The 23,782-nt window shown below is 31.8% G+C and overlaps 1 protein-coding gene across 1 annotated transcript in view; it reads right to left on the reverse strand.

Moving 5' to 3' along the window:
* Positions 1-1,020: 1,020 nt before the first annotated feature.
* Positions 1,021-23,782, reverse strand: part of LOC145319248 (uncharacterized) — a 120,295-nt gene continuing 97,533 nt past the window's right edge. Inside the window, exons 8-17 of the mRNA XM_080161255.1 lie at positions 8,964-9,078; positions 8,619-8,671; positions 8,358-8,442; positions 7,263-7,395; positions 6,906-6,995; positions 6,654-6,708; positions 4,124-4,225; positions 3,516-3,589; positions 2,312-2,435; positions 1,021-1,973 (exon numbers count right to left, since the gene is read on the reverse strand). Coding sequence (XP_080017381.1) covers positions 1,787-1,973; positions 2,312-2,435; positions 3,516-3,589; positions 4,124-4,225; positions 6,654-6,708; positions 6,906-6,995; positions 7,263-7,395; positions 8,358-8,442; positions 8,619-8,671; positions 8,964-9,078 — 1,018 coding nt within the window. The 3' untranslated portion in view covers positions 1,021-1,786. The remainder of the gene's footprint in view (positions 1,974-2,311; positions 2,436-3,515; positions 3,590-4,123; positions 4,226-6,653; positions 6,709-6,905; positions 6,996-7,262; positions 7,396-8,357; positions 8,443-8,618; positions 8,672-8,963; positions 9,079-23,782) is intronic.

Below are 23,782 nucleotides of genomic sequence, written 5' to 3' on the forward strand. Positions count from 1 at the left end.
ACATTATCCTGTTTTTAAGCAGTTTTTCAACAAATTTACTTACAATTTTGATTCGACATTTATACATTTATGTTCCGATTTTTCAGTTCAGATACTATACAAGTGTTAATGTCCGTTTGTCCTACCGTTTCAGTGCTTCGCTTTTATGGATGTTGTCATCCTTGTTTTTATATTGTTAAGCATCTCTACTTACATAGTTTCTTTGCAAGTCCTTCAGTTGGTACTATGTATATTGGGGAAATGTTATTAATACAACGACTGCTATACGTTTATGGCTTATAAGATTTCCCTGGCCAATGAGCAAGAGCATCTATAATGTAACTTACTTTGTCCGTCAGCACGGCGTCCTTAACGTCATGTAGGAAGTTATATTTATTGGCCTTCTTGATGAAATTGGCATCTGGTATTTTTTTTGTGAATATTTTATACCCATTGCCATCTCATTCTTCTTTTTAATACTTCTTTTCTGATTTGCTGTTGTCAATTTTTATGCTTTTGCTATTCTCCTTCGCTTCTCATGGATGTAAGATCATGGAAAGAAAACAAAAAAAGCGGGTTTTCGTCATATTTTCATAGTAGCTTATGATATGTTATTTTAGGTTAGGCTAGGCTAATTAAATGTTAATGATTGCCCCGCAGTGTTAGGAAATCGGCACTGCATAGTTAGAGCCCCCCCGCAGAGTGGCTAAATAAAGGCTACTGTGAAAATACGACGAAACCCTCTACTTCGCTTTCTTTCCCATGACCCAAACTATTTAATTAGAAAGTCTTGATCAATATAAAGAAATCCGTAGCGTCCCTTTATTTGTAAAGGAAAACAGCCAAAACATGATTAACATGTCCTAATACTGTATTACAGGTAATTTTACTTTTAATCTTGCTTTGTGACTGCCAACGCAAAATAAAAAAATGTTTTCATGAAATTTTAACCATTTATTTTGCTCTTAAACTGTATGCAAATACAAAATAATTCAAATTGGTAGAACATGTAAAAAAACAAAGGCGAAAATATAAATAAGCTAATTAATTTAAATTTATTTCTATCAAACACAAATGCAAATTAGATAACAGTTTCAAAATTTTGAAAAATAGAAAAACTATTTTATTGATTGATAAATTTTAAAAATATTTTATGGCCCAAAAACATATATAATCAAACTGATTATAAGCAGTGGTGATTAAAAACCATGTCTTGTATGCGGCCAACTGTCTCTATAAAACCATACAAAAATATATATTATACAATTTAAGAACAAATATTGATAAGATAATTTAAGCTATAAAACTATGTTTTATTAATAAATTACTAGACTAGCACCTTTCTGTAATATAAAGCCGACATTCTAAATTGTCCTGTGTCGGCCTAACAATTATTTAGCACTTTTTGGCACATTGAAAATATTTTATTATTTTATTTTTACCAGGGCATGTACATGATTTTAGCTGGGAAGGGCACCCAGAATTGTTTTATCATTCACCTGAAAAAATATATTGGAGGTGGGGGAGGAAGATAATAAATATCCTTGTTGAAAACACTCAAGCCCATTTTAACATAATATAGCTAGTCACCATAGTTTAAAAAACCCTTTTTGGGCAATATGGTGGGCCTTTTATTGATTCTTAACCTTGCACATTTTTTAAAAATCTAACCTAACCTAATCTAAGTGAATATGCAAAGAATTTTTTGAAATAAAAGATTCTAAAGATTGTCACTAATTTCAGTAGCAAATCTACTCAATAACAGGATACTGTTATAGGCTGTATTTTTTACATTAATTTCCTCAGCTCACAAAGCAATGTCTCTGTATCGTTCTGGGTTATCACTGACCGCCGACACCTGCCCCAAGGACTGTTTACTCCCCGTGGAGCTCCTGAACTCATGGTGTCCACCACCCCCATGACTGTGCCCACCATTAGAGCTGTGGTGGTGGTGGCCCCCACCACCATTCAGTTCATGATGGCTATGGTGGTGACTGCAACAAAATATTATATCAGATCATTGCTTATTATTTATCGCATTGTATTATTAACAGCTTCCCGCGTATAGTAAAATTTAAAAAGTCTAATTGAATTTCCTAATAAAAGTGTTAGGGTTAGTTCAACTCCTATTATATAAAGTAGTAATGTTTAAATGTTTTTACAATAAGATCTAGCCAACCACTAAACAAATTGAGCTCTACATTTCAAAGCTTTACAGAGGTCAAGGTATGATTTAAAGCTAAATTATCTTCAAGACTTAAAATAGTTTTAGGATATTTAACTCCCTAGGGGCAGAGCTATGTAAATTTTATTTTATAATCTGATGTTGCACCTGTGATGATGATTATGGCTGTTGTGATTGCTGTGGTTGTTGTGATTGTTGTGATTGCTGTGGCTGTGTCGTAGGTCACCATTACGATACTCTTCCCATATGTCCAATGGAACACGACCATTAGCTGAAATATATATATTGTATATATTATCTATATAATAATAGAGCGTTTACGCCCCTAGAGGCCTCTGCGGGCACATTGAGATGGGGTAAGAGCAGGGAATCGGCCTCCCATTTTTTAGATTTTTTAAAGTAAATTTTTGTAGGGCCAATTTCTCTACGTAGGGTTGAGGTACCCTTCTCCAAAAATAGCGAGATCTTTATCTGTTGTCAAACTGCTGTTACTTACGTACGGACAGCGTCCAGTCTAGAGTTGCTGCACTACCAACAAGGAAAATTATATTTATGGAAAATGAAGTAATCTAAAATCCTACTCCCACGTATAAACTTATGATAATACCATTCTTGTAAAAAGAGAAGCTTTTCTACTTTAATAGTTTCTTACCATCCGTTTGTTTGTATTTGGTAGTTTTGATGAGAAATTTTAGTTATGTAAGAACCGTCCCATTATTTTTAAGCCTCCCATGAAGATTAATAAAAAAAATTGATTGCTTTTCTTTTCATTCTTATCCATTTACCAAATAGTCTATAGTGAACCCATCTTAATAATTCCTGGGACGATAATGCATGGTGAAATAAGTAACTGGACAAAGTGTCTTAAAAACCAGACATGTGACGTCATAGAAATCAGGAAGATGAGAGGTTAAAGTGAGAAAAAAGCCCCCTAATAAAGAGTTGGATAATCACTCATTTTTATAATGAATGGCTGATTTTTGAGACACTTTGTCCAGTTAAATAAATTAAGCTTCTAAACTTTTATAGAAAGCCAAAATATTTAACAATGCTTTGCTTTCAGTGATATTATTATGATTGATTATTTATTTTTATAAACATCTATTTACATGGAAAGTAATAGGATTAATTTAGATAACAAATTGTCCTGTATAAACTACTTTTACAAAAATCCTACTTATAAAAGGAAAAACTTTGTAGTTAAAGTCAATAGCAACTGACTATGTAGGAAATAGAATTTAGGCTCATCCGTCAGAAAAAAATCATCCGTCTGTCATATTTCGTTAAAGACAGAATGACGTCCAGACAAATTGGGATATAGAGTAGATTCACTATAGCAGGCTTCCCTTACCTAAGTTAATATTGCCAAGACTAGAAGCTCTATATTTCCTCTCTCCACCGGAGCTTATATGCCCACTGTACGACCTGTACATACAAAATAACAATTTAGAATTATATATCAAGAACATTCAGGGTGTCCAACAATAAAATACCTGTCATTATATTTACAGCCATCAGACAAAATATTCAGGGTGTCCAGCTAAAAAAAACCTCTAATTCTATTTATTGCCACCAATCAAATGTCAAGGGTGTCCAGCTATAAAGTACCTGTTATGATATTCATGGCAAACAACAGTACTAAATATTCAGGATTTCTAACTAAAAAGTAACTGACATGATATTTATAATCACAAGACTAAATATGCAAAATGTCTGACTATAATTTACCTGTAATGATATTTATGGCCACCAGACCAAACCTACAGGGTGTCCAACTATAAGATAACTTTCATTATAATTATGGCCACCAGATGAATATTTAGGGTGTCCAACAATAAAGTACCGTTCATGATAATAATAGCCACCAGACCAAAAATTCACGATGTCCACCTTTAATGTACCTGTCATTATATTTACAGCGATCAGAGAAAATATTCAGGCTTTCCAACTATAAAGTACCTGTCATGATATTTATGGCCACCCGACCAAATGGACAGGGAGTCCAGATCAACGGTAAGATTTCCCAAACTGCGGGGCTTGTACCACTCCATACCTCTCTCACTGAAAATTAAAAGAAATGTTAATTAATTTACCTTTTTACAATTCTGAGAAAAATTTAGTTGCAGAGACAGATAATTCTTATGAAAAATGTGACTTGTTAAATCACTACACCTTGTGTAATAAACAGTAAAGACAGCACTTCATACTCTTTGCTTAATAGAATATTTCAACCCTTGTTAATTATATTGGTGTTATGAATTCAAAGTAATATGGGAAGTAACAATGATGACAACATCCATAAGTAGCAAAGTAAAAAGATTCAGGATATGCGGAAAGTGTCATGTTTGACGTCATGAAAATACGTCAATTATCCATCTCTTTTATAGGGGTTTCCATTCCCACTTCTCCTCTCCTCTTCCTTTTTAGACGTATTTTTATGACGTCACACATGACACTTTCCGCATATCCAAAGATTCAGATTAATTTAAATCTGTCAAATAACAAGCAAGTTTTCCGTTTTTAGTGATTTCTTGAATAGCATCTTCCAAAGTTAAAATCCTTTTCATATAGAGGTATAAAAATTAGAAAATTTGCTGTCATTTCCTCATAGTTATTTCTTTACATTATACACTTTGGAAGTGCTCAAAAAGACTATTAAATTATTTTAAAACAAGCCATATGACATTTTACTTATAAATACCAGCGGCTACGCCCCTAGAGGCACATAATTTTTTTTTTCAATCTATTTTAGGATCAGCTGTTTACCAAAAAGTATTTTTTTTCGGCCGCTAGATTGGTTTAATTATCCTTATACTAAAGTAACAGGATGTTTGTCTGTCTGTGTGTCTGTACAGAAGGATCTCGCTAACCGCTGAACCGATCGAGTTCTCCTTAACAGGGTATATTCTCATATGTCCTGGGAAGGTTTTTAACTATTTTGGGGGAGGGTACTACCTTCCTCCCAAAAGAAATGACAAAAAAATTGAAAATTTTCTTAAAATCTGGGAGACTTCAACGTAACATTAAGAGGTAACCGTAACATAAAGAATTAACATAGACTTTAACAAACAAAAACATTTAAAGTGCCACTAGAGACATTTAGGGGCGTAGCCGCTAGTATATCTTAAAGTAAAAGGAAAACCATATTGGTTCAGCGGTTAGCGATATCAGACACACAAGCAGACAGACAGACAAACAGATTTTGTTACCTTATTATAGGGATTTTAAAAAGAATAATTACAAATCTATTCTAATTTACAACTAAACCAAATAATTCATTTGTGATATCTTTAAAATTTTAAAATTTGTAGCACAACCAAAAAAGGAAGCCACCTTGCAAGTTAAAAACATTTCAAAGAATATATTTTCATTGTCATTTTAATTTAATTATAATGTGTTGGCGTTGCTTTTCAGTTATAATAGGTATAGCAATTGATTTTGATGTTAATTCAAATCTGTACATTACTTATTACGTTATAAGTGAATTTCTTTAAAATCAAGTCTAAATTAGTTTGTCCGTATATTCCTTTCTTATTTTAAAATATGGGGAAAGATTTTTGAACTTCTAAATAAAGAAAAATATTGAATTGGTTTTATCTTTATATATCGGTCGTAATGTTCGTTTGTCAGTCTGATAGTTATGGTTACTGTGTTTCTGGTTCTTATTGCAAATATACCAAACCAGGGATCTAAAGGGATAAGACAACGGCTGATAATTGATGTACTGTACATCCCCAATCATGATACACAAAATTATTCCTTCCTATGTGGATCAAAATTATTTGTTGAAACGTTTTGACACTCAACTAAATGGCCAAACAATTAAAATTAATTAAAAGTCCTCAAAGTTGTTAAGCAAGCAAATAAGAAAACGTTATTATAATACTTTGGGGACTAATGCAATAAACAGCCCAATGTCTCCTCCTTCCCTGTATTACATAGCTCAAAATTTGATAAATAGTGACAATTTTACATGGAGGAAATTATGCTCAAATTTAAATAATTTTCATCATTATTCTTGGAAGTTATTACGAACTTGGAGTAGGGTTGGCTAGCCGCATATATTTTCAGAACACCTGCAAACTGTTGGTGGCTTTGCAGAGGATTGTTCCCGAATAAGGACGACTTCTATCCGGATTGTTGCCAGATACGTACGACTTTCTAGCGTATGTGAAAAAAGTTAAAGATATAAACCTTTAAATTTAAAAATCACGAAACCTCTTGAAATTGCTAATAGTTATTTCTCGTATAGTATTATAAACGGCTTTCCGCGGATATAGAATGTACAATTATGAGATTAAAACTAGTTTTTTTTAGCCCCGAGGTGCCGAAGTCACCGGCTAAAAAAACTGGTTTTAATCTTATGATTGTACATTTCTATATTCGTAGAAAACTGGATATAATACGATGCTAGACATAGTTTTTTCGTATAGATGAGAACCGGTTCCTATCCACCGGATTCGAATGAATACAAGAAAAAGATATGTACCTCAGAATTTTTTCTCTTCTAGAATTGCCTCTATAAATATTGACGGGTAGCCCACCTTAAAAGAATAAAAAAAATACAATAAATATCATTAATAAGATATGAATAAAGTAAAATTTTTTATTTTTTATTTTTACAGACAAAAAATAGGGCATTATTTATAGAAATATTAGCCCTTGTATATTCGTACATGCGATTGACACATTTTAGTTGAAATAACAAGAAAAATAATTTAGCTATCAAAATTATCATTACCTGGTCCATAGCTACCCTGAATGAAGATTGGTTGATCTGGGTCAAGACCAAAGCTGGGTAGGTCAGCCTGGGACTGAGACCTGCTAGCTCCTAGATAGCATAGATAGTATATGATTACATAGGACCAGACCAAAGCTGGGTAGGTCAGCCTAGGACTAGACCTGCTGTCTTCTAGAAAGTATAGATAGTATGATTACATAGATTAATACTCAGATAAATAGATAAGTTATAAACAAGGCATACCTATAAATAATCAAACTAAAGCTATCTTGCTTTGGAATAGAATAATAAGCATACAAAAGTTTGTTCCCAATCAAATTCTACATACAATTACAAGATAGTATTATCTTCACTTACCTAGACTATAGTCGAGCCTGTCCTGTTTGGACCTGGGGAAATCCAGGCCCAGTCCTTGTGACCGCCCAATATAATCTCCTTGTGACCTCCCAATATAATCTAGCCCGCTGCCATAATCTCCTTTACCATATAACTAAAAAGAAATAAAATTAGTGAAAAAATTGTGAAGTTATTATGTTCAATTAAACAAAAATATTTGTTTTGTATAGGAGCTAACATTATTTCAAGTAAATCAAACTTAAGATTAGTTCCTGTTTTGTTGACCCTGTAGACACTCCTAAAAGTTTTGGAAATATATCAGATTTTACATACCTGATTTTGTACTAACTGGTTTGTATAGGAGTGTACTGTTGGTAAACTTAATATACTTTATACCTGATTTTGTACTAACTGGTTTGTATAGGAGTGTACTGTAGGTAAACTTAATATACTTTATACCTGATTTTGTACTAACTGGTTTGTATAGGAGTGTACTGTAGGTAAACTTAATATACTTTATACCTGATTTTGTACTAACTGGTTTGTATAGGAGTGTACTACTGTAGGTAAACTTAATATACTTTATACCTGATTTTGTACTAACTGGTTTGTATAGGAGTGTACTACTGTAGGTAAACTTAATATACTTTATACCTGATTTTGTACTAACTGGTTTGTATAGGAGTGTACTACTGTTGGTAAACTTAATATACTTTATACCTGATTTTGTACTAACTGGTTTGTATAGGAGTGTACTACTGTTGGTAAACTTAATATACTTTATACCTGATTTTGTACTAACTGGTTTGTATAGGAGTGTACTACTGTTGGTAAACTTAATATACTTTATACCTGATTTTGTACTAACTGGTTTGTATAGGAGTGTACTACTGTTGGTAAACTTAATATACTTTATACCTGATTTTGTACTAACTGGTTTGTATAGGAGTGTACTACTGTTGGTAAACTTAATATACTTTATACCTGATTTTGTACTAACTGGTTTGTATAGGAGTGTACTACTGTTGGTAAACTTAATATACTTTATACCTGATTTTGTACTAACTGGTTTGTATAGGAGTGTACTACTGTTGGTAAACTTAATATACTTTATACCTGATTTTGTACTAACTGGTTTGTATAGGAGTGTACTGTTGGTAAACTTAATCTGGATGCTGATACAAATCCAGATGAACTTTTCCTAGAAAAATGATAAATTTAAAGCATTTTTACGTCAAAAAAACAAGTAAAAAGTGTCAAACGCTCCAGAATATGTAAAAAGATTAAAAATAAGAATTTATTTGAAAATAATAATTATTATAGAAGGTTTACTAGATAAAAAGTTATTCATCAGATTGAAATATAAATTTTTCTTACCTTTTCAGACTACTAGAACCGAGGTAGTTAGTAACAGCTAAACTTCCATTTATCTAAAACAAAAAAAGGACAATTATGATAGTATCGACAAACTACAACATTTTTGTTACAAAAATGGAAAAATTCATATAAAAAAAATTGTGTTTTTTTATATAATTATTTATTTATTATTAAAAGTTTTAATGATTTTACCATTACATTGGCATGAACTGGAAGAATTTATACAGTGCTTGAACAACAAATTTTTAGCCTTTGTATTAGATATGTAGTAAAGATGATTTTTTTTATCTCAAGAAGAAGTGTTCAAAGGACATATGAAATATAAGGGATTCAAAAATAGATTACCTGGGCAGAACTGCCATGAAATCCAGGATTGGAGTAACCCAGGGGTGCTGAAAATCCGCCAAGTCCCCGCAGGTCTTGATGGTAGGATCCCAAGCCTTGGTTGTTGTTAGTGTACCTGAAATAAAAAAAATTAGGAAAAAAAGTTCAGTCACGTCCAATAGAAAATGGAAAAGAAAGAGTGATTGACAAAATATAGAGAAAAGAAAGAAAGCTAGACATAGAAAAGGGAGAGTTGGAGAAAGAGAATAAAAGAGAAGTAGGGGGAGAGAGATATACAGTGTGTTTTTTTTATGAGAACTTTTTTGAAAGCAATTTTACCCCACTTATAGTTATCAGAATTTAATGATTGGTGGCTCATTTTCTTCGTTTTTTAATACAATTAATAAAACAACAAAAAAATATTACAGTTTTTGCTTAAAAAGTACAGTAAAATGAAAAATTTAAAACTTAGGTGTCAACATCTAAAAATGGTTTTAGCGCATTTTTCTTATGTTCAAATCTTCAACCTTTTGCAAGAATGACTGCAAAACGCTTCAAAGTTGAGATATAGAGCTAAAAATTGATACAGATACTATTGGGGACATGTACTAGAATATATCAAAGTTTGAAGGCCATACCTCAATCAAGGAGTGAGTACTGGCCCCCCAAAGTCGACTACTGAAAATCCAATTTTTTTATAGCAAAAGGTAGAAGATTTGAGCATAAGAAAAATGTGCTAAAACCATTTTTAGATGTTGTCACCTAAGTTTTGAATTTTAGATTTTACTGTACTTTTAAATTTAAAAACTTAAATTTTTTTTTAATGTTCTATTAAATGCATTAAAAAACGAAGAAAATAAGCCATAAATCAATAAATTCTGATAACTATACGTGGGGTAAAATTGCTTTCAAATAGTTCTCATAAAAAAAACACACTGTAGAGGGAGAAAGAAAAAGAAAGAGAGAGAATGAGAAAGAGAAAGAAAGAGAGCAAAAGATATAGAGAAATAAAAGAGAAAAAAATATGGAAAGATTGATTGCTTAGTTAAGATAATGAAGCAAAATAATTTGACTGTGTATTTTAACGGGAAGGAGAACTAAATAAAACTGACAAATTGAAGGGATAGAGTCGCGTCGCACTGAAAATAAATTTTTACTTACAAAAACGATAATTAATTCATCTTTTAAGTTTAACAGAATTTCTTATCAATGTATCATGTAGTACTCTTAGTAGCGCAGCTACTCTTTAACTAGGTTATACCCGTAAGTTTTAAAATGTCTGAATTGTTTTTAACAGTACATAAATCTCATATTCATTAACTTATTAACAGACTTGTAGTATATATGAATATCCAGATAACTACATCCTACCCTTTTCCAAGGATCTTTTTCGTCTGCTAGCAAATTGTTTTCTGTTTTGAAACTATTGGTTAATTTTGAAGACCCAATTGAAATTTGGCAAAAGGACCTTGGGATGGGGACATACAGTTATTTCACCCCTCCCCCCTTAGTGTTTTACTCTAATGATTTATTGGCCATACCTGCAAAATTTTATGTTTTAGGTATTTTTAGGCTTTTTATTGTTTGAATTTTTTAAACAACTAAAATTGTTATTTTATTACATTACACATTTCAAATTAATAAGCTGTTATTGCTGTACTAATTATGGACATACTTTATCTTGTTTCCTTGGCGCCTAATTACATGCAAGACGTAAACATTGAGGTAGAAAGGCGCCATGTTGTGCATGAGAGTTCATTTATGTAAACAAGACTTTGTACGGTAATAACACGCTCATGTGGACTGAAAATTATGAAAAAAATGCAAATTAAATGAAAACAGGGAAAGGTCATAGAAGCGTTTAATAATGCCTAATAAAAAATGACGTCATACAATACAAATTACCAATGACAGGCCAGTAAACATTCTAATTAACCAATGGTAGGCCAGTATAACGTCATTTTTTCATAGACACTATAAAAAGATTCAAATGTTGATTTAAAGTGACATAGCGTTCAAAGAGGGAGGGGACAATGGGCTGTTTATTTCACTAGTATCCAAAGTTTTATAATCTTATTCGTTGGCTTAAAAACCTTCGGGACTTCATTGTTTTTTTAATTGGTTTGTTTATTAAGTTAAATGTTCAAACGTTTCGACCACTAAGTTTAATCTACAGACGGAGTTTTTTTGTATTATCATTGGGAATTACATCAATTTATCGGCCATTGTCTTATCCCTTCCGTTCCCTGCATAACATTACATCCATGTTATGTCGCACTTACACACATATGTAAATAATGGTTCCCAAATATAAAAATTTTATGAATTATAAAGGTTTATGTTTCCCATACAAATTAATTTTTCATTCCACTAATATCTCTAAAACAGCTGGACTGACATGCAAAAATTATTCAAGCAAGCCTCGTATTAGGTAAACTGTTCTTTTAGGTGGTTATTTCAATATGACAGAAATTAAAAATAGGTAAATAAACGCAAAATATTGACCCTATACAATCAATAATAGTATCAATTTATCAGAAACTAATCAAGTTTTATTATTCTAATCTAATTATATTATTAGTTACTATCAGGAGGGGGAAGGGGGAGGGGGGTTGTCATTATGATAAATTTTTGGTATGGTGACCATGATATTGAATATGCATTACTATAATTTATGTGTTTAGAGTTGGCAACCAATAGGTTTAAGATTATTGGAATGAGGAAAACGAACATCCGTTTCACATTTTTCTAACCACACTCCCCCCTTTGTGGATGAAACGATTGTAATGAAAAAATTCATATTTTTCCTTTTAAAAACTTTTCAGATGATTCATTGAATATACACTTCTCTTACTTTTATATTTTCCATCGGAAATTCACACAGAATTGCACTCCCTAATTACACAGAAGTCCCCCTCCTAACCACTGCCTGGAAGGGGGTGGATCTTACAGTAATTACTCCTTGGAGATAACCTAAACTAACTTTAGTTAGACTTGAAAACCAAACTTAACCCAATTTAATCTATCTAATGAAATAAGTGCTATCCCAAATTGCCAAATTTATTGCATAATGTTTTACGTGAATGCATTATTTTCTCCTCGTCCATAAAGGGTTAAGATTTCCTTTGCAGGTTTCCTGATGTTTTGTAATTGTTAAGAAGCATAAGTCATAGAACTCTGTCCCTGTCAACCGTTTAAATCAGGGAGTTAGGGGGGGGGGGTATTGAATTTATTTAAATATGTTATTTAGACTTGGAGAAATAGTTTTCCAATTATAACCAAACGCTTGATTATTAAACACATCTTAAATGAGAGTAAAATTAAATTTTCATCCATAATATTACTTCTTTATCCCTGAAATCAGCAAATACTTAACCACTAAAAAGTGAAAAATAGAAAATCCATGAAATTTTTTTTGTGAAAAATCCTAAAATTACGTCACAATATTTCTGTAGATTTCTGCTAAGAAATATGTGTTTAAATTTGAGAATAGTAAGGCTAACCGGCCAACAAAATAGAAGATAAATGGCACAAAGAACTAAAAAAGTAATAATGAAAAAGGCTTAATTGCTAAATTCTAACTCGTACCATTCTATTACAGGAATCGCCATGTCAAGTTTGAAATCGATAGGACAATACTAACATGCCTAAATTTACAATAAAAACTATCCGTTATGGGAGGAAGCCTAGAAATGCTGCGCTTCCTAAAAGGTGGTATATTTAATGATAACCGTTTTACCGAAAACCAAACAGTTGAAATATGCTGTAAATATTTTTTAAAGTAAAAGTTAGCAAGAACAATTATGTCTATTTAAAGCTAGGAAAATATTTTTTTTAAACAAAACAGCATAATAGTTATTTCTCGCATCGTATTATAAACGGCTTTCCGCGGATATAGAATGTACAATTTTCAGCTTAAAACTAGTTTTTTAGCCCCGAGGTGCCGAAGGCACCGGCTAAAAAAACAGGTTTTAATCTTTTGATTGTACATTTTTATATTTGTAGAAAGCTGGATATAATACGATGCTAGACATATTTTTTTCTTATGGATAAGAACCGGTTCCTATCCACCGGATTCGAATGAATACGAGAAAAACAATTATTTTAACTTTAAGAATGAATCTGTTTCAATATTGAAAAGTTAAATGAAGTCAATTGAAATCTATAAAACCGTTAAAAACTGGACGCACAAACCGATTCTATCTAGTTAAAGAGAAGCTGTGCTACAAATAAGAATTACAACATAATTAATGGTTTAAACCACAAAGTGCAAAGAGTGTAAATAAAGAAAATTGATGATAATTTCTGTTTTCAATATTGTACTAGCAAAACAAGGAAATATTAGTCAATACAGCAGAACTTTACAAAAACTTTAAAATATATTCTCGTAGTCATTTGAATCCGGTGGAGAGGAACCGGTTCAGTGGCGTGCGAACCGAAGGGGGCATTTGGGGCAATCGCCCCCCTCTAGCGACTAAAACGCCCCCCCCTGCCCCCCCCTAGCAACCGCCCCCCCTGCCCCCCCCTAAATGTTAAAAAATGCCCCATTTTGCCCCCCCCTGGTCAACAAAAATGCCCCTTTTTGCCCCCTACCCTACAAAAAGCAAAACTATCCCAGTTTCCAAAAAAAAAGATCAAGAAATACTCAAAAAAAATTTTTGGCGCTTCGCGCCAAACAAACAGTTACTATTTATTTAACCTTACCAAATTTTTAAATAAGTGTAGAAATTAGGTTATAATCTTTTTTCACTGAACATAACAAACCAGGTTATAGGAAGTATTTTATTTTGTATAATATAAACTTTTTACCAAAGAAATTTTGTACATCCCCAATGATGATACACACAATTACCCCTTATATAGATTACAATTAGTGGATGAAATGTATGGAAACTCGACTTAATTAACCAACCAATCAAAATTCCATTAAAATCCCCAAAGTTGTTAAGCCAACGAATAAGAAAATTTTATATGAAATATTGGGGACTAGTGTAATAAATAGCCAAAAACCCCTCCCTCCCTGCATATTTGAAGAGCAAAATTTGCGTTTTGCGCCCTTCCAAATGGTTTCTGCTATGAAATATTGGGGACTAACTAGTGTAATAAATAGCCCAAAAACCTCTCCCTCCCTGCATATTTGAAGAAAAAAATTTATGCTTCGCGCCCTTCCAAATGGTTTCTGCTATGAAATATTGGGGATTAGTGTAATAAATAGCCCAAAAACCCCTCCCTCCCTGCATATTTGAAGAAAATAATTTGCGCTTCGCGCCCTTCCAAATGGTTTCTGCTATGAAATATTGGGGACTAGTGTAATAAATAGCCCTAAAACCCCTCCCTTCCTGCATATTTGAAGAAAAAAATTTGCGCTTCGCGCCCTTCCAAATGGTTTCTGCTATGAAATATTCGGGACTAGTGTAATAAATAGCCCAAAAACCCCTCCCTCCCTGCATATTTGAAGAAAAAAATTTGCGCTTCGCGCCCTTCCAAATGGTTTCTGCTTTTTATCACAATGAAAGGACAAGTAATTTTTTATATTTTTTACACAGTTCATTATATCTTTAGTTTTTATGGTATGATAAATTTTTTTTGTGGATTATAATATTAAAAAAAATAAAATTTATCGCTGTTTCGAGCATCCAGTATGTAATTTACTTTGACTGTCATCACACAACATACAGGAAAAAGGATTTGTGACTTTTTCTACCTAAAATATATATTTATTTCAACAGATGCTCTTTAAATCTACTTGTCTGTATTCTTATTAATGATTTTTTGTGCTTTGCTACTTAAAGATGTTGTCATCCTTGTTGTCAAACAATAATGAAATATTTAATATCATTTTTTCATATTAGGTTAATTTTTGGTAAATTATTTCCAAAATAGTGTTTTTATTTCCCCCCCCCCAATTTTTTTTAATGGGGTTATTCTTCCTTCCTGCTGAGATTTTATAACATCCCCTTCCACCCATTAAAAATGTTTTGTGGTGGAGGGGGGGGGGGGAAAGGTTAAATTATCTTCTGTACTATTTTTTCGAAGATGCTTTCTAGCTCCCTTCCCTTCGGTCATTGCAGGGTGGGGAGAAGGGATGGGGGAGAAGAGATGGGGGGAAGAGATGGGGGGGAAGAGATGGGGGAGGAAGAGGTGGGGGATATAAATGGGAAATAGGGATGGGAGAAGGGATGGGGAAGAAGGGATAAGGACTAGGAGGCCCATAATCAAATAATCCCACCCCTTAAAACGCCCTTATTTAAAATTAGTATATATAATCAAAATGCCCCCCCCTAAAGCAAAGTGCCCCCCCGGGGCACTTTGATTTAGGGGGGGGCAAAATTTTACAAAATCTTCAAAATGCCCCCCCCTAGACAAAGTGCTTCGCACGCCACTGAACCGGTTCTCATGAATACGAAAAAACTATGTCTAGCATCGTATTATATCCAGTTTTCTACGAATATAGAAATGTACAATCATAAGATTAAAACTAGTTTTAATCTTATAATTGTACATTCTATATCCGCGGAAAGCCGTTTATAATACGATACGAGAAATAACTATTATTATCTTGTAAAGAAGGGCATTGGTCTGTAAATTATACTTATCTATAAAGCTTTATGAATAAGTTATCTCATTTAAAACTCTTTTATGAAATCTTGCAATGTCCAAGAACGTTCAAGCTTTTGATTGGGGGAGGGGGGGGGGTAATCTTTATAGCATATAGGCAAGGCAGTGGCGTGCGAAGCACTTTGTCTAGGGGGGGGGGGGGCATTTTGAAGATTTTGTAAAATTTTGCCCCCCCCTAAATCAAAGTGCCCCGGGGGGGCACTTTGCTTTAGGGGGGGGCATTTTGATTATATATACTAATTTTAAATATGGGCGTTTTAAGGGGTGGGATTATTTGATTATGGGCCTTCTAGTTCTTATCCCTTCTTCCCCATCCCTTCCCCCATCCCTTTTTCCCATTTATATCCCACATTTCCCCCCCCCCCATCTCTTCTCCCCCATCCCTTCTTTCCACCCTGCAATGACCGAAGGGAAGGGAGCTAGAAAGCATCTTTGAAAAAAAAGTACAGAAGATAATTTAACCTCCCCCCCCCCCACCACAAAACATTTTTTATGGGTGGAAGAGGATGTTATAAAATCTCAGCAGGAAGGATTAATAACCTCATTAAAAAAATTTGGGGGGGGGGGAGATAAAAACACTCATTTTGGAAATAATTTACCAAAAATTAACCTAATATGTAAAACTGATTTTAAATATTTATTTATTGTATGACAACAAGGATGACAACATCTTTAAGTAGAAAAGCACAAAAAATCATGAATAAGAATACAGACAAGTAAATTTAAAGAGCATCTGTTGAAATAAATATATATTTTAGGTAGAAAAAGTCACAAATCCTTTTTCCTGTATGTTGTGTGATGACAGTCAAAGTAAATTACATACTGGATGCTCGAATCAGAGAGAAATTTTATTTTTTTAAATATTATAATCCACAAAAAAATTACTTGTCCTTTCATCTACAGATATAAAAATCTCTTAGAAATATAGGGTACTAGAGTTGGCTCGATATAACTATCTCCCTATTGGCTAGTTTTCTATATGCATATATATTTCTCAATAAATCTATTTTCCTCACCCGGCATTACTATTTAAACAGAAGTAAATATTTATTAATTTAAATGATCTTAAAAAGATCTTTTAAATTATATTTTTTTCTTTACATTACCATCACCAAAGGGTTTATTATATGATTACAATTTTAGTTCAATATTTGAACACACAAAGTGTCGCCACAATGAATTTGTTTTTAATAAAGTAAAATAATGGGTCTTATCGTTCTGGGCAATGAGAGTTTATTATGGATTATTGGAGCACTATGAGTTTTCAACGAATAGTCCTTGGAAAACTTGAGCTCGTTTTAGACATTTATTTCCTATATAGATCTGACATGGATCTTGAAGCAATTAAGCAGGCCGTTTTGTACAAGTTAAAAATTGGAAGATTTCATTAAATAAAAGTTATCGCAAATATACTTAGTAAATAGTCTCTTTTGTGGCAACGCCTCTTAAGGGGCATTTCGTCGTATTTTTATAGTAGCTTTTAAAAGGTTATTCTAGGTTAAGTTAGGTCAGGTGATTTCCCTGCAGGGTTAGGCAATTGGCCCCGCAGGAGCTATAAATAGGTGAAAAGCTACTGTGAAAATACGACGAAATGCACCTTAAGAGGCAATGTTACAAAAGGGACTATACCTGAAATTTAAAAGATACAAAAATAGCCAAAAACGTCCTGAAAAGCAGTCCAACCTCCATGAATTTTTAATAGTTAATTATACTCCATAATGATGGGAATGTTAACATTAAGTTTTAGCCTTCTATCTTTAATTGCAGTTGAAAAAATCACATTTCCCCCTTAGCATTACGTACTGACAGCCATAGTGAATTATAGAGAAGCTAAAAAGTTATATCAACATATCGTACCCTCTTTAAATGGCACTTTAAAACTCTGTTAATTTTTGATTAAGTGGTGTTTCCAAGGATTTATAAGGGCGGTGCGTGAAGCGCACCTAAAATATTTACTCCCCCTTTGAACTAAAATCAATTAAAGACAACAGGAGTGGCGTATTTGATCAGGTTAGGAATATAGAGTGTAGTTAGTTTTAATGGTTTTTAATGAAAATTGCCATAAAAAAAACATGTCTTTTTGTAAGGGTATGTACACAAAAAAAATAATAAACTTATCCTGAAAATAAAATGACATCATATATAGTTATTCATTTAGACAGACATACAGTGTTGAGAAAAAGGCTTAGATAAATATCAACGCTGTTTCTTTTTTATATAAAATAACTTTTTGATTAAATATTTGTTGTTTACACATGTTTTTAAGGAAATAAAAACACAATATACAATGCAAAGTGATAAAAAGCAGAAACCGTTTGGAAGGGCGCAAAGCGCTAATTTTTTTCTTCAAAAATGCAGGGAGGGAGGGGTTTTTGGGCTATTTATTACACTAGTCCCCAATATTTCATATAAAATTTTCTTATCCGTTGGCTCAACAACTTTAGGGACTTTAATGAAATTTTGATTGGTTGGTTGATTAAGTAGAGTTTCCATACATTTCATCCACTAATTGTAATCTAAATAAGGGTTTGTGATTTTGTGTATCATCATTTGGGATGTACAAAATTTCTTTGGTAAAAAGTTTATATTATACAAAATAAAATACTTCCTATTACCTGGTTTGTTATGTTCAGTGAAAAAAGATTATAACCTAATTTCTACACTAATTAAAAAATTTGGTAAGGTTAAATGAATAGTAACTGTCTGTTTGGCGCGAAGCGCCAAAAATTTTTTTTTGGAGTATTTCTTGATCTTTTTTTTTTGAAACTGGGATAGTTTTGCTTTTTGTAGGGTAGGGGGCAAAAAGGGGCATTTTTATTGACCAGGGGGGGGCAAAATGGGGCATTTTTCAACATTTAGGGGGGGGGCGGTGGCTAGGGGTGGGGAGGGGGGGGCGTTTTGGTCGCTAGGGGGGGGCGATTGCCCCAAATGCCCCCTTCGGTTCGCACGCCACTGGGCAAGGGCGTCAAAGCTTCCTTTTATTTAGATGGGGTTATTACCCCTTTACCCCCCCCCCCTACCTCAGACGTCCCTGCCAATGTCCAAACTATTTATATTACTTTTTGTAAATTATCATATCCCTTAAAATCCCTGATATAAAGAATGTTTAAAATATCACCAAATCACAATGTATATTGTCTATCATTGGTCATTTGTATTGTATGACATCATTTTTAGGCACTATCATCAGTTTCATACATAACTCGTTAAAAATTCTATATTAAAACGACGGCTATACAATGATCATCAAGAAAGTGGTTTCTACGTAGCTTCTCTTATGTTCCCAGGTTCTACGAAGTACCACAAAATTTCACCCTTTTTACCGGAAAAGTGGTAAAGCTGGTCAAGCTGGTAAAATTTACCAGTTTCGTGGTAAATTTTACCAGCAAAAATTTTAGCCAAGAAATTAGTAAATTTTACCATTTTTTTTGTAAAATTTGACGAAACAAAAAACCCCGTTTTTTGTGTTTTAAATTAATTACAGCTCTTCATAATCAATTGTAGTACTTTAAAATAATGATTTCTATACAATGAAGCCTAAATTTAAATTTTTTTTTTATTTTTAAATTTTACCACATTTGGAAGTTTTACCAAAAATGTGGTCAATTTTACAACTTTATTTTTCAGGTTAAGTCCGAATTTTCGGACTTAGACAAAAAAACGCAATTTGGTTAATTTTTACCAAAAAGTTGGTCAAATTTGACAAGGTATTTTTTTAGGCTAAGTCCAGATTTTTGGACTCTGACAAAAAAAATGAACTTGGTAAAATTTGACCAACTTTTTGGTAAAAATTGACAAGGTAAATTTTTAGGCTAAGTCCAGATTTTTGGACTTTGACAAAAAAAAAACTTGGTAAAATTTGACCAACTTTTTGGTAAAAATTTTTACTTTTTATTGAATTTTTTCGCATAAAAGAAGCTAACTTTTTTTTTAAAACCTTGAAAATTATTTCATCATTTCTTTTAAAACATCCTCCCGCATCGTCAAAAATATATCAAATTTAATATTTACTTATTAGAGCTAGCTTCATACGAATTAAAATTAAAAGAAAAAAAATCCAGGTGTGTACGCAGATGTGCCGTGTGCATTTGAATTCATCGATTTTTCATCTTTAATATAAATATAAGCTTTCGTATATTCCCCTGAATGTTTCTAAAAGAAAGACAGAGATTTCGAATTATAGAGTAATTTCGCTACAAAACTTATATTTTTAAGTTTTGAAATTTATGGCACCTCTGTGCGCGCATGCGCACTATTGATAAGCTTATGATTATTTGAATATAGAGTGCCAAAAATAATTATTAGTTTTGATTCAATTTAATCAAATATTTTGAATCAAGAAGTAAATTACTACTCAATTTTCTCTAAATATTTAAATTTGTAGAATTTACAATTTGTTTGGAAGATTTTTTTAAGCAAGATGTTTAAAAATGTGGCAAAATTGTGGAACAACAATGTCTCATGATTTCTATATTTATGTTGTCTTTGCCAACCGGAAATACCACCGAGATGGGTTTTTAAAAGATGAATGCCACATTTTTTTCGGCGTTTTTTAGACATTGATTGATTGAACGTTGACGATAGAATTTCAAACAGAGTATATAACATAAAAATACTGAATTTTAAATTATTTTTTTAGCAATTTTTCTAATGTCTAACACAGCTCTAAAAAGATGCATTAATTAATATGCAGCAAAAATGGATTGAAGATAATCTTTTTTTTTCTATGAAGGCCGTACCATCAAAAGCGAAATAATTAAATAAATCATTGTATACTCTTTTAGATTTCGCGAATGTCGCGCTTGTTATTCATAGCGTAAAAAATGTCGAAAAAACGCGGCATTATCTTTTAAGAACCCGGCCGGAAATAGATTCATATACAGCATGACCCTCAAAAAAGTATTTTTAAGCATCTGCAGCCCTTATTTCTCAATGAATTATAAAAAAATGCATATGTCCTTGTTCTCCATAGTATTCCACATAAGTAGTTATAAAAATATTTTTTTTACCTCCATTAATACCGGAGATTTTTAGAGCTAAAGTTTTGAAAAAGTGACTGAGAAAAAGAATTTTTTTTTGTTTCTCTTATTTTTTGGATGGTTATATTATGTTTTTCTGGCAACTGAATAATGATACACAAAGAAAAACAAGTTAACTAATTATTTCTTTTTTATTCCACCAAAAAATAAAAATTTTTAATGGCAAAAAATACTACTGAATGAATTGATTATTTGCAAATTTTAGGTTATTTATTAACCCTTATTTGAGAAAAGGATTAATTATGACAGTTGCTCCGCCTACTTTTCTGACATCTCAATGATTTAATAGGGGGTTAATTAAGCTTTTTAGACAAAAAATCATTATGTTTTAATTTTATTTTCTTTATAACTTTTTTGTTATTAAAGTTAGGATTGTGAAACAAAAACAATTTTCCTGCTATATTCATAAAGATTTATTTGGTTTTTTAATCTTAAACAATTTTGCCTAATAAGTAAGTTTTTCAAAATATCATTAAACTAAAAAGCCTCAAAAAATATGTGTAAAAAAATGCTTTTTACTCAAAAACTAAATTTTTTATTTCATTTTTGTATAAAGTTTCTGCTAGTAACAAAAATAAAAGGATTTCTACCTTAATTTTGCTAAAAAAGTCGTTTCATGTTAAAAGTTACTTTTTCCTCAGTCACTTTTTCAAAACTTTAGCTATAAAAATCTCCGGTGTTAATGGAGGTAAAAAAAATATTTTTATATCTACTTATGTGGAATACTATGGAGAACAAGGACATATGCATTTTTTTATAATTCATTGAGAAATAAGGGCTGCAGATGCCTAAAAATACTTTTTTGAGGGTCATGCTGTATATATGGTTAACAACTATATATATTTAAATATTTTTTTTAATATTGAATGCACTATATTTTTTTATATTCTATCGAATATATTTTATATGTCATTACAAAACTATATTACATTCAATATTAACATTAAAAAAAAATAACATCAATTTAAACTTTCGTAACCCTGTAATTGGTTATTGGCTTCAGTAGTTCAGTTCTATTTAAACGGTAAACCACGCTTGAGCTAGCATCACCAGCATGGCTCTGCCTAGGCTTATCATTAGAAAGGCCAGGGTATTATTATTGGTTGAAAAGTTTGTACATTATTATTACAGGTATTGTGTCTTTAAAGGGACTGTGAACGTAAATTTTTCTCATCTTAATATCAAATCTTAACATTATCTCATTCATAATATCTCACAGATAGAGCAAAACGCGCTTTTGTTTGCTTAAAAAACGGCTTTTTCCGACGATTTTTATAAGGTACAGGGAAAGGAAGAAATTTTCCGTATTATATAAAATGTCCAATAAATTGATTTTTTTCTCCCATTATAGCTAAAATTAAACTTTTTCACATAGTTCTAGATTTTTCCTAACAGTTAAGCTGACTTTTAACATAATCCTTGCTTTAAACCAATGTATAGTTACTTAGAAATTGATAAAATAAGCAATATTTTTTATTGAAAACCAAATACAATAACAAAGCCAGAAACAGGTTTTTTATTATTATCCAATTAACTTTAGATGGCCCATCTCTTGCCCACCTTTAATTACAAATTTGTAAATAATAAAGACGCAATATTTTTTTATAAACAGTCTGATAAAAGTGTAAACTAATTCTCCAAAGTGGGTTATTTATTGTCCAACACAATAAAAAAGGATATTATTATTTTAAATAACCTATGAGATTCAACCCTTTGTAGACAGTGAGGTATTTTTTTTGTCAATAATACGAATTTAAAATATGTCTTTATTACCTAACTACTACGTTATAAAAAAACTAATTGGCAATTTTATAGCATAAAATAAATCCTTAAAGGGCGAATATAGGTTCGATATGATATGAGCTTATATGAAAGGTGCCATTTCATACTTTTAGAATATCTATGCCAAATTTAAAAATTCAAAAAAATCCTTAAGTAGATTTTGCAATTTTCTGTTTCAATTGAACATATGATAAATGAGATTGCCGACAAACCGTTTATTTTAGCCCTTTACAAGACTTTTTTTTGACTACTTTACTTATGTTCATTTAATTAATACATTTGCATGCATCTTTTAAGATCATAAAATCATTAATTTTCGTAATTTTAAATGTAATTATTTTAATTACAAATAAGCGTACGTAGGTGTGACGTCATTGACACGTCACACATTCCACTTTGATAAATATTCATTACTAAACGTATTTTTAATGCAATTATCTACCCCTGTGCGTATATGTCAGCTGATTTCAATAACAAACACCCTTTCTAAAGTACGTAGTATTTCATAACAACTGGTTTCGGCAGGATATTGAACAATTATTTTGAAAATTATTTACTCTTTATTATTGAACTATTATGCTTTCATGATTACGTTTGGACCAGTAGGCTATACTTTATAGATGTGTAGACTGTAGAATAACCATAATTATAGAAAAGCATTGTTTTTATTAACCTCATATTTCTATTTACCTACCTTATTTTGAATCTACCTAAGTTTTTATTTTTACGGGAATTGTTGTGTAAGGAGCTTTACCACTTCAACCTCCCCTTTCTCTTTTTTGATTAACCTTCTCCCTGTCTCACTCTATTGTGGATTAGCTGTCTGGGATACATCTAATTTTTGCTACTCTCTTTTTGATAATTTTGTTCTAATCGTAGTATACTTTTTTATTATTTTTTACCAACTAAATATTTTTTCCAGCAATTTCATGTTCTTGTCAGTAAAACACACTCCCCAGGACGGAATTAATACCATAAAAAAACCTAGTTTTTACCACTTTTATGGTAAAATTTTACCAGCCTATACGATTTAAAAGGTGGTAAAATTTTACCGTAACCGTGGTAAAAACACTTTTTGTGGTACTCTGTGACGCTTTTTACCAGCGATTTTTACCACAATTATCGGTAAAATTTTACCAGATTTCCGGTAAAATATTACCATTTTAGGACGCAAATTTATACCAGATTTTGACCAATTTTTACCACTTTTTTGGTAAAATTTACCGCAAATTTCTGTAAGATTTTACCGAAAAAGTGGTAAAACTGTTCAACACCTGGTAATATTTTTGCCCTAAATTGGTAAAATTTTACCAGAAATAGGGTAAATATGGTAAAAATTTACCAAAAATTGTGGTAAAAACGGGTGGTAAAAATCACGAGAAAGTGGTAAAAAACGACCTT

Source organism: Acartia tonsa, chromosome 5, assembly GCF_053477335.1.
Source record: "Acartia tonsa isolate MP-2025a chromosome 5, ASM5347733v1, whole genome shotgun sequence".
Lineage (NCBI taxonomy): Eukaryota > Metazoa > Arthropoda > Copepoda > Calanoida > Acartiidae > Acartia > Acartia tonsa.